Source organism: Bos mutus, chromosome 27, assembly GCF_027580195.1.
Source record: "Bos mutus isolate GX-2022 chromosome 27, NWIPB_WYAK_1.1, whole genome shotgun sequence".
In the NCBI taxonomy this organism is placed as follows: Eukaryota; Metazoa; Chordata; class Mammalia; order Artiodactyla; family Bovidae; genus Bos; species Bos mutus.
The window spans coordinates 42,017,943-42,030,662 of NC_091643.1; the positions used below are offsets into that span (position 1 = coordinate 42,017,943).

The 12,720-nt window shown below is 40.6% G+C and overlaps 1 protein-coding gene across 1 annotated transcript in view; it reads left to right on the forward strand.

Moving 5' to 3' along the window:
- CSMD1 (CUB and Sushi multiple domains 1) overlaps positions 1-12,720 on the forward strand; it is a 1,688,220-nt gene that overhangs the window by 1,582,391 nt on the left and 93,109 nt on the right. The window contains exon 49 of the mRNA XM_070364228.1: positions 7,140-7,325. Within this exon, the coding sequence (XP_070220329.1) occupies positions 7,140-7,325 (186 nt within the window). The remainder of the gene's footprint in view (positions 1-7,139; positions 7,326-12,720) is intronic.

Genomic DNA, 12,720 nt, shown 5'->3' on the forward strand with positions numbered 1-12,720 from the left:
AATAAGGATAAATTATGTGTGTGTTTAAAGACACATGCATGTAACAGTAATACACTGTCATTTACTGAGAGCCTACATGGTGTCAATACAGTGCTAATGGTCTTGTGCACATTACTTCATACTGTCATCACAATTACCTTTGGGGTGAGCATTATTAACCTGAGAGCAACGGGACAAGTTACTGGGTAACTCAGGTCATGGAGCTGCTGAATGCCAGAGGCTGGAGCTGATTCAGACGTCTGACTTTAAAACCTCTGATCTCAGACAGAAGATAAATTTTATGACATGAGTATGAGATTGTTGGTCTGAGTTGCCAGGCAATATAATGCTATATTAGTACAATAAAACAAAAAAAACAAATATAAAGCACAAGGAATTTTATTCCCTTTAGTTAGACCAAAAGTAAGAAAGTTCTCCAGGTTTTGTGAGTTGCATACATTTAGCTAATTGATGTTTAAAAAGTGACCTAAGGAATATCTGTCGTGTTATTATCATGCAAAATTTCCAGAATGAATAAATGGATGCATACTAGATTTTAGCAGAAAACTGCCTTCATCTCATAAGCATACATTTATAAGGCTGTGATAATTGTTCCATCTATTCTTCATTGAATCAGAAGTGTAAGAATTCCATTTTCAGTACAATGCCAACCTCTATTTTAAGCTCTGCCAAATAGCCTGATGTTAGGACACCCTGAGGTCTAAAACCTACAGCACGAGGCCAAAGAAAGATCCCCATTTGTTTATCAGACAACATGAAGCGGGTCTTGTTAAGTCCTGGGAATCAGGGCTCACTTGTGCCGAAAGCTTCCAGATTTAACAGAAGTAGTTACAAAGCTTTACTGCTTTGCCCTCTTGGGTCTGAATCCTTTCAAGTTAGGGCTTCAAACATGCTTGTAGAATGTCTTCTTCCCCATTTAACCTGCCAGAGAAATGTCATTCCAATCAGTATTCTCCCCAAATGAGAATTGTAGGGAAGTGAGCCACTGGGCATGCTTCAGCAAGTGGCAGAGAAATTAAGGTTTGTGAGAATGAACAAATGATTACTGGAGTGAAATCTCAGAGAAAATGGCAAGAAAATAAGATATTGGCAATAGTCTGAGAGCAGGATCATAAAGGGCATTTACTGCATTTAGTAAATTAAGCTGAATATTGTGCAAAATACTTAGCAGCCTTCCCACTGATACATTGCCTCGACAAAGGAATGGCTTCAGAAAGCCAAGGTTATAATTTCATTATTTTCAATACTTTGTTCAAAATGATGTCCATATGTCTATGTTTTTTTTTTGTTTTCCATCTGCAAATTTTTATTATGCCTCATATATATACACACACACACACACACACATATATATACACATATGCATTCATAGAGACACATATACAGGGCTTCTCAGGGGGCACTAGTGGTAAAGAACCTGCCTGCCAGTGCAGGAGACGTAAGAGGTGTGAGTTCAGTCCCTGAGTTGGGAATATCCCCTGGAGGAGGACATGGAAACCCACTCCAGTATTTTTGAACCCCATGGACAGAAGAGCCTGGTGGGCTACAGTCTATAGTGTCACAGAGAAGGCATGACTGAAGTGACCTAGCACACACACACACACACACATATATATATACACTCACACACAGAAATACACACACTCAAATACATGTATACACAGATACTTATATATATATACACATATGCACTCATATACACACATATGTATACATATATAATAATACATACTATGAGGGCTACTCCATTTCTTCTAAGGGATTCTTGCCCACAGTAGTGTATATAATGGTCATCTGAGTTAGATTTGCCCATTCCAGTCCATTTTAGTTCATTGATTCCTAAAATGTTGATGTTGATTCTTGCCACCTCCTTTTTGACCACTTCCAATTTACCTTGATTCATGGGCCTAACATTTCAGGTTCCTATGCAGTAACGTTTAACAGCATTGTTCTTTACAGCATTGGACTTTACTTCCATCACCAATCACATCCACAGCTGGCTGTGGTTTTTGCTTTGGCTCTGTGTCTTCATTCTTTCTGGAGTTATTTCTCCAGTCTTCTCCAGTAACATATTGGGCACCTACGGACCTGGGGAGTTAATCTTTCACTGTCGTATCTTTTTGCCTTTTCATACTGTTCATGGGGCTCTCAAGGCAAGAATACTGAACTGGTTTGCCATTCCCTTCTCCAGTGGACCACATTTTGTCAGAACTCTCCACCTTGACCCATCTGTCTTGGGTGGCCCTACACAGCATGGCTCATAGTTTCATTGAGTTAGACAAGGCTGTGGTCCATGTAATTAGTTTGATTAGTTTTCTGTGATTGTAGTTTTCATTCTGTCTGCCCTCTGAGGGATAAGGATAAGAAGCTTACAGAAGCTTCCTGATGGGAGAGACTGACTGTGGGGGAAATTGGGTCTTATTCCAAAATGCAGTTCTTGGGTGCAATCTCAAAAATGACAGAATGATCTCTGTTCATTTCCAGGACAAACCATTCAATATCACAGTAATCTGAGTCCATGCCCCAATCAGTAATGCTGAAACAGCTGAAGTTGAACAGTTCTATGAAGACCAAAAAGATCTTCTAGAACTAACACCAAAAAAAGATGTTCTTTTCATTTTAGGGGACTGGAATGCAAAATAGGAAGTCAAGAGATACCTGGAGTAACAGGCAAATTTGGCCTTGGAGTACAAAATGAAGAAGGGCAAAGGATAACAGAGTTTTGCCAAGAGAATGCACTGGTCATAGCAAATACTCTCTTCCAACAACTCAAGAAACAACTCTACACATGGACATCACCAGATGGTCAATTCCAAAATCAGGTTGATTATATTCTTTGCAGCCAAAGATAGAGAAGCTCTATACAGTTAGCAAAAACAAGAAAGGGAGCCAACTGTGGCTCAGATCATGAACTCCTAATTGCAAAATTCAGACTTAAATTGAAGAAAGTAGGGGAAACCAGTAGACCATTCAGGTATGAACTTACGATTATACAGTGGAAGTGAGAAATAGATTCAAGGGATTAGATCTGATAGACAGAGTGCCTGAAGACCTATGGATGGAGGTTCAAGACATTGTACAGGAGGCAGTGCTCTAGACCATCCCCAAGGAAAAGAAATGCAAAAAGGCAAAATGGTTGTCTGAAGATGCCTTACAAACAGCTGAGAAAAGAAGAGAAGCAAAAGGAAAAGGAAAAAGGAAAGATATACCCACTTGACTGCAGAGCTCCAAAGAATAGCAAGGAGAGATAAGAAAGACTTCCTCAATGATCAGTGCAAATAAATAGAGGAAAACAAAAGAATGGGAAAGACTAGAGATCTGTTCAAGAAAATTAAAGATACCAAGGGAACATTTCATGCAAAGATGGGCACAATAAAGGACAGAAATGGTATGGACTTAACAGAAGCAGAAAATATTAAGAAGAGGTGACAAGAATACACCGAAGAACTATACAAAAAAGATCTTCACGACCCAGATAATCACGATGGTATGATCACTCACCTAGAGCCAGACATCCTGGAATGTGAAGTCAAGTGGACCTTAGGAAGCATCACTACAAACAAAGCTAGTGGAGGTGATGGAATTCCAGTTGAGCTATTTCAAATCCTGAAAGATGATGCTGTGAAAGTGCTGCACTCAATATGCAAGCAAATTTAAAATACTCACCAGTGACCACAGGACTGGAAAATGTCAGATTTCATTCTAACCCTAAAGAAAGGCAATGCCAAAGAATGTTCAAACTACCACACTACTCCACTCATCTCACACACTAGCAAAGTAATGCACAAAATTCTCCAAGCCAGACTTACACAGTACATGAACTGTGAAATTCAGGATGCTCAAGCTGGATTTAGAAAAGGCAGAGAAACCAGAGATCAAACTGGCAACATCCACTGGATCATAGAAAAAGCAAGAGTTCCAGAAAAACACCGACTTCTGCTTTATTTGGCTATGCTAAAGCCTTTGACTGTGTGGCTCAGAACAAACTGTGGAAGATTCTTCAAGAGTTGGGAATACCAGACCACATGACCTGCCTCCTGAGAAATCTATGCAGGTTAAGAAGCAACAGTTAGAACTGGACATGGAGCAACAGACTGGTTCCAAATCAGGAAAGGAGTACGTCAAGGCTGTATATTGTCACCCTGCTCATTTAACTTATATGCAGAGTACATCATGCAAAATACCATGCTGGATGAAGCACAAGCCAGAATCAAGATTGCTGGGAGGAATATCAATAACCTCAGATATACAGATGACACCACGCTTATGGCAGAAGTGTAGAGAAACTGAAGAGTCTCTTGATGGAAGTAAAAGAGGAGAGTGAAAAAGTTGGTTTAAAATTCAACATTCAGAAAACTAAGATCATGGCATCTGGTTCCATCATTTCATGGCAAATAGATGGGGATACAGTGGAAACAGTGACAGACTATTTTTTGGGCTCCAAAATCACTGCAGATGGTGACTGCAGCCATGCAGTTAAAAGACACTTGCTCCTTGGAAGAAAACCTACGATCAACCTAGACAGCATATTAAAAAGCAGAGTCATTACTTTGCCAACAAAAGTCCATCTAGTCAAAGGTATGGTTTTTCCAGTAGTCCTGTATGGTTGTGAGAGTGGGACTATAAAGAAAGCTGAGCACCAAAGAGGAGAAGGCAATGGAACCCCACTCCAGTGTTCTTGCCTGGAGAATCCCAGGGATGGGGGAGCCTGGTGGGCTGCCGCCTATGGGGTTGCACAGAGTCTGACACGACTGAAGCGACTTAGCAGCAGCAGAGCACCAAAGAATTGATATTTTTGAACTGTGGTGTTGGAGAAGACTCTTGAGAGTCCCTTGGACAGCAAAGAGATCAAACCAGTCAATTGTAAAGGAAATCAGTCCTAAATATTCATTGGAAGGACTGATGCTGAAACTGAGACTCCAATACTTTGGCCATCCAATATGAAGAACTGAATCATTGGAAACGACCCTGATGGTAGGAAATATTGAAGGCAGGAGGAGAAGGGGACGAAAGGGGATGAAATGGTTGTATGGCATCACTGACTCAATGGACATGAGTTTGAGCAAGCTCTGGGAATTGGTGATGGACAGGGAAGCCTGGGGTGCTGCGGTCCATGGGATCGCAAAGAATCGGACACGACTGAGCGACTGAACTGAACTGAACTCATACACACACACCCACACACATATGTACATGTACCCTCATGCACATATATACATATACACTCATATATATATATCTACACACTCACACACATATGTACATATACACTCATACACATGCACACGTATATATATATATTTCAGATTGTTGAAATAGCTGATCATAAATTTAAGCATAAGAGAAACTTTGGAGTTTTAATTTTTCTAGAACTTGGATTCTTATCAGTGCTACATTTTCTTTAACTCTTCTGATAACTCCCTATTGCATTTACTGAAGATCTTGATACAGAAAAAAAAATCAAAGACAGCAACCAAAAAACTCAGACTTAGCCGCAGGTGACCTGGGTGCCTATAGAGCAGAAGGAGGTCTCACTTGGGAATCAGGTCTGTTCTCCAGCCCCAGGTTTTAAACAAAGTCACTGTGCTAATCCAGGTGAATAATTCCATCTTTCTGACCCTCTTCCTTACCCATAAAATTATATGTTTATATAAACTTTTTCAACCAGTCGTTCCTGCTTTATCTTACTAGGTGTGTATTCTTATTGGAAGCTATGTGGGAAATATTTTAAATGATCTAAATTTAAAATCCATGATGCTTCAAAACCCATAACATCTTCGATGTTGATTGAATAAAAGAAGATCCTTAAATTAGTGATTGCAAAGATTTCCTTTGACAAGTGCTCCTAAGTTGTATGTGTATTTGGGGACATTCCTGTCTTATCACCTTCCATTACTACGGATTCCGTGTGCTCACTCACTCAGTTGTATTCAGCTCTTTGGACCCACCAAGTGTAGCCCACCAGGCTCCTCTGTCTATGTGATTCTCCAGGTATGACTACTGGAGTGGGTTGCCATTTCCTCCTTCATGAGATCTTCCCAACCAAGGGATCGAACCCACATCTCTTGCCTCTCTTGCACTGGCAGGCAGATTCTTTATCATTTACAATACCTGGGAAAACCCTGGGTTCCTTACTGTAACTTATTTAAATTCAGAGTTGTTTTTGTTGTTTCATCTCACGGTAAATAAGTCGGGGTCAGAGCTAGTAAACTTAAGAAGGAAGTGCTTATAATAACTTCTTTGTTCATCTTACTAGTTGTTAAAAATTCCTTCCTCTTTGGTACCACTTTCTTGCCCAGCCTTTCAGGCTAGGGTGGTGGGAGGGGGGTTCAGAATGGGGGGCACACATGTATACTTGTGGTTGATACATGTTGATGTATAGAAAAAATCATCACAATATTGTGAAGTAATTATTCTCCAATTGAAATAAATTAACTAATTTTTTTAAAAAAACTGGCTTGTGTGTCCATCCCTGTAGGACTGAGCCTTCTGTTCTGAGTATCTCCCTTAATTCCTTAGTTCTGCAGCCCCTGCTTTTTGACTGATAGTTGATAAATTCATACATTTTATAACAATGGATGCATTGATGCTCTTAGCTAAGGTAAGAAACAAAATTTCCTGTGCTTTAAGTAAAATGAATCTTTGGCGAGTCGGGTGAGGGGACTTAAGCTGTGGGAGGTTAAGACCTGAGGTGAGCTATTCCTAACTCTGATTCCAATGAAATCTCAAACCCAAAGAGTCAGTATGGTGATAAATTTGTGATGGTAAAGATATTAATCTATGCTTCCTTCCTCATATTAAATGAAATATAACACATTACACTGTTCTCTTCACCATGACCGTCTGATAATGTCCATGTGATGAATCTGAGAGCCACCAGACATACCTTCTGGAATAATAAATTTTAAAGATACTGTATTTGACCCATTTTTTGTCTCTCATTAACTCTTAAGACCGAAACAACTTTGTAAATGTGCCTGTTTATGCCACACATGAGAAATGCTAATATTTAACAGTTTTTATATACCTTTAAGATGAGACACAGAAAAAGAAAAGAAGAAAATTTCATCGCATCTTGTCAGAATAACCCTGAACTTGTCGTTTTTTGTTTTTTGGTTTTTTGTTTTTTTTCTCTTCAGCTGTGTCCTGTGGAATCCCAGAGTCCCCAGGAAATGGTTCATTTACAGGGAATGAGTTCACACTGGACAGTAAAGTGACCTATGATTGTAATGAGGGCTTCAAGCTGGATGCTAGTCAGCAAGCTACAGCCGTGTGTCAGGAGGATGGATTTTGGAGCAACAGGGGGAAGCCCCCCACATGCAAACGTAAGTGTCCAATGCTCTGCCTGGCTTCACAGATTTAAGGAGGAACAGATACATGGGTGAGAACTCTGTACTCCACAGTGCAAGATCCTTTCCCTCAGCATATGAGCTTTTGTCTCTGGCTTGTGGTCATATTACATCAGTCTATTCCGTATCAGCCACTCTAACCATCAACATAACCTCTGTGGTCGTGAAGGCGGATCATATGGAATCACATTGGGTCCATCAGCACCTAGACCATGAAATGTACACAGAAAGTCCTGGCCTTGCTGCCGTGTTCAGTTTGGAGAGATTCAATCAGGAAGTTATTGAGACATCAAGCACTCTACACAAAGTATTAAAACATAATTCAACAAAGTTTGTTCTGCGTCTCCCATCTCACTGAGTTCCCTGAGTGTCAAGGTGGTGCCTGGGTCTATTTGTACATCACCTGCTCTGTGTAACACACTGATGCTCAATAAATGCATCACTGATTTGTGAAATAGGGTGAGTTCTCTGGAAAGCTATTAAGAGTATATGATGATATTCTTAAAAGAATCAGAAGTTTGGACTCATTCTTAAACTGTAGTCTTAAAAAAAAATAATCAACTCCATAACACACAGCCAAAGAGAACAAAAGTTCACACACACACACACACACACACACACACACACTTGTACATGCCCACACACACACTGTGTACCACACTTTTCACTGAAGCTATGTTAAACTAGCTTCAAATTGGAAATAATCTACCTACCTAGTTTCTAAAAATTGAAAACTACATAGTATTTCTACTTATACAGTATTTTTACTCTTAAGATATTATATAAAAGTCTTCAATTATAAAATTAATTTATTGACTTTTTTATGTATAGTATTTTGGTCATGTTAAAATTATTTTAACTTTCTAGGTGTGAACATATAAATGTTTACAAAAATAATCAACTTCCCTCCACAGGTTTTATTTTCCTTGCTGTCATTTTAACCTATGTTTTTCTCTTTTGCAAATAATCGTTGCATTTTCAGAAAGTCAGGAAGGCACCACTGAGACAATCCTCATCCCTCAATGAGAATAGTAAAAAGGCCCCCACTGACCTTTTTGCTATCTCCATAGTCTTGCCATTTCCAGAATGTCGTAGAGTTTGGAATCAGTCAGTAGCCTTTGCAGACTGGCTTCTTTCACTCAGTAATATGCCTTTAAGATTCCTCCATGTCTTTTCATGACTCAATGGCTCATTTCTTTTTAGCAAAATAAAATTCCACTGTCTGGATGGACCACAGTATATTTATCCATTCAACTACCAAAGGGTATCTTGGTTGCTTACAAATGTTGGCAATTATGAATACAGCTGCTATATACCTCTGTGTGCAAGGCTTTGTGTAGACATAAATTTTCAACTCCTTTGCATAATTGTAAGGGAGCATGATTGCTGGATCACATGATAAGAGTATGTTCAGCTTTGTAAGAAACCACCACATGTCCTCCAAGGTGACTGTACCTTTTGCATTTCCACTGGCAATGAATGAGACTTCCTGTTGCTCCACACCCTCACCAGCATCTGATGCTGTCAGTGCTGGGGTTTTGACAGTTCCCGTATGTGTGTGCTGGTACACCCTTGTTCTAATTTGCATCTCCCTGATGACATATGATGTAGAGCATCTTTTTACACATTTATTTGCCATCTGTCTGCCTTCTTTGGTGAAGTTTCAAATTAGGTCTTTTGCACATTTTTAATCAGAACATTCATTTTTTGTTGTTATTGTTGAGTTTTAAGAGGTCTTTGTATATTTTGGATAAGAACCCTTTATCAGATGTGTCTTTTGCAAATTTTTCCTCCTGGTCTATGACCAGTCTTCTCATTCTCTTGACAGTGTCTTTTGCAGAGTTTTTAATTGTAATCAAGTTTAGCTGATCAGTTCTTTCTTTCATGGAGCATACCTTTTATCTTGTGCCTGAAAAAATTGTCCCCAAAATCAAGGTCACATAGATTTTCTCCTGTGTTATCTTCTAGGAGTTGTGTGCTTTACATTTGGGTGTTTGATCCATTTCAAATGAGTTTTTCTAGAGGGTGCCAGCATTTATTTTTGCATGTAGATCTCCAGTTGTTCCAGCACCATTTGTTGAAAAACTATCTTTTTTCCATTTGTATTGACTTTTGATCAATTGTCAAAAATCAGCTCTGTTTATGTGAGGGTCTCAGGCTCTCTCTTCTGTTATGTTGATCTCTGTGTCTATGTCATGCTGTCTCCTCGTTTCTGTTTTTACTAGGAAACTGACCTAATAGAAAAATTTTCAGTTTCCTATAAAATCCATCCTGTTTGGGATTGTAAATATCTCTAGGTGCATATTTGATTTTAGTGAAAATGTCCAGGTAGACATGGATACCTCTGTTTTCTTTAAAGCTATAGGGAAATCATTTTGCTTGAAGATAATACAGCTCATTGGGGGTCACAGACACACAGTCCCTGTGGTATTTATTTTAACCATGGAAGCTTTATCCTTAGCTTAACTGAAAGGTGTCTCTCATGGGGGCCTGTTCTTCCTCAGGATAGAGAAGTGAACATGCACAGTCAGTCTGTCACTATAATGCCAGTTCAGTTCTTCCTGAATATATGTAGGACAGAATGCCTTTCAGTATAAACACAGACTTTTTCTTTTTTTTTTTTAATATCTGTATGAGTCATGTTTATGTTAAGGCAACTCTTCATTGGGTAAAACAATGCACAACTACACCTTCATCTCAAAAATTCTAATGCAAGTGGTTTATTGTTGTTTATAGTCACTCAGTTGTGTCCGACTCTTTGCAACCCAATGGGCTGCAACACACGAGGCTTCCCTGTCTTTCACCATCTCCCAGAGTTTGCTCAGGCTCAGGTCCATCTAGTCGGTGATGCCATCCAACCATCTCTTTCCTCTGTCATCCCCTTCTCCTGCCTTCAATCTTTCCCAGCATCAGGGTCTTTTCCAGTGAATCAGTTCTTAGCATCAGGTGGCCAAAGTATTGGAGTTTCAGCTTCAGCATCAATCCTTCCAATGAATATTCAGAACTGATTTCCTTTAGGACTGACTAGTTTGATCTCTTTGCAGCCCAAGGGATTCTCAAGAGTCTTCTCCAGCACCACAGTTCAAAAGCATCATTTCTTTGGTGTTCAGCCTCCTTTATGGTTCAACTCTCACATCTGTACATGACTACCAGAAAGACCATTGCCATATATGGACATTTCTCAACAAACTGATGTCTCTAGTTTTTAATACACTATCTAGGTTTATCAAAGTTTTTCTTCCAAGGAGCAAGCATCTTTTAATTTCATGGCTGCAGTCACCATCTGCAGTGGTTTTGGAGCCCAAGAAAATAAAGTCTGTCAGTGTTTTCATTTTTTCACCATCTATTTGACATGAAGTGATGGGACCGGATGCTATGATCTTAGTTTTCTGAATGTTGAGGTTTTAGCTATCTTTTTCACTCTCCTCTTCCTGCCAATAAATAGATTAGCATTCTAGATATTCACCATGAGTGGTTACTATGTGAGAATTATGAGAAAAAGAAGCACAACATAGCTTTTTGAGTCTCAGGTTGAGGATGGAGAAAGAAGAGGCTCAAAGAGAGGGAAGCAGACAGCATTTCTTGAATTCCATTGGGAAAGTGGGTGAGGTCTCCCTAAGTCTGAGAGTCACTCTTAACAGGAGACCTGAAGGTGCCCTAGCTCACCTGTGCTCTGCCAGGACCTCAGCCTGACTGTCTGCACGGAGTTTTGGACAGACAGAATGATGTAAGCTCTACGGGAGAGAAGACAGACAGACAGACATAGAGAAGGTAACGTGAGTGCCTGGTCAGTCTTTATGGAGGAGGCAGTGCTCCTGTGGGGACTGAGCTAGGTCTGCTGAGATGACAGTGATGACCTACACCCGTGTTTTGAGTGGTAATTCTAAACACTTGTCTATGTTGCGTCATATAGTGATACTAACAGTCCTCTGGAGAAGGTAGTGTTTTCTCCTCTTGCTAAATTCATACAAAGTAAATAACTGAAATATCCAAAGTTCACAATTTGCAACCAGATACATTTGATAGGTCACATCATGAAAACGTCTGGGGAAGCATTTTGTTGTGGTCATGGTGTCCTGTTGGAGGTCCCCTGCTACCACCGGTAAAGCCATGTGGTGACCGTTTGGTTTGGCACCAAAGCTCTGGACATCCCAAAAGCACAGTGGCCGTGACCTCCCCAGGCCTGCCTGGGGGCCCAGTGCATTGTGCTGTGGCCTGAGCGCAGGCCCTTCATCTCATGAGCCCGTAAAGAGACAGTTTAAATATCAAATAGATCTCATGATAAGCGGGGGTGATAAGGAGAAGACATATGAGAGTTCCCACACTTGTGAAATACGCCCAGAGATCAGACGTCCTAGGATGTTCCTGGCTACCCACAGCCAAGAAGAGAGCTCAGAACCACAGTCTGGACCCCCAGTTCTCTCCTCCAAGCCATCCTCCTCCCGCCCTGCATTTGCTGCATCATGTCCCGTCACCTCCACCCACTCCACCCAGTACACTCGTCTGCCGGCTCAGGCCCCACATACACCAAGTCACCACCGACAGTCTCCTTCCACACAGCCACCGGCTCCTCATTTAAGCACGTACAAATCACAACATGACACTTCACTGCTTAAATCCTCCCAGGAGTTTTCCTGGCAATTAGGATGAAATTCATTAATTTGATTATTTTGCACTCACTTCTGCAAAAGGCAGATCTTATGGAGAGGCCACCTAGGAACCTGAACCAGCTTGACCAAGCAGAGACATAGGTTCAATCCCTGGGTCAGGAAGACCCCCTGGAGAAAGAAATGGCACCCCACTCCAGTATTCTTGCCTGGAGAATCCCATGGACAGAGGAGCCTGGTGGGCTACAGTCCATGGGTCACAAAAAGCTGGACATGGCTTAGTGACTAAACCATCAGCACCACCTGGGAACCTGCCCCAGCTCAAGTTTGAGACTGATGCCCATTTAGGCATTAAGGGGCACACCATATGGATGATGGCTAATGTAAGACTGGTCTCAGACTCCCGTATCTTCCAGGCTAGATGCCCAAAGCTTTACACAAATTGACCCTTTTAATTCTACTGAGGAAGGCAGTTTTGTTATCCCAGCATCTAGATATGAACCAGGATGAAGTGGTTACGTTGACCAAACCCACAGACAAAGTAGCTGAGTCGTGGTTCGGTTCCGGGAGACCCTATTCCTAAACTCTGTGTGGTTCTGCCTCTTGGAATTGATTTCTCTCATGATTTTTAAGTCTCATAAAAACCAAGAGCATAAACAGAAGGAAAAGGTGCTACTTTAATCTAACATATAATTCATTCTAAAAAGTATTAAATAGCTGATGGTAAGGAGGGAGTAAAGTTATGTTTGAATATTGTAGCAGAA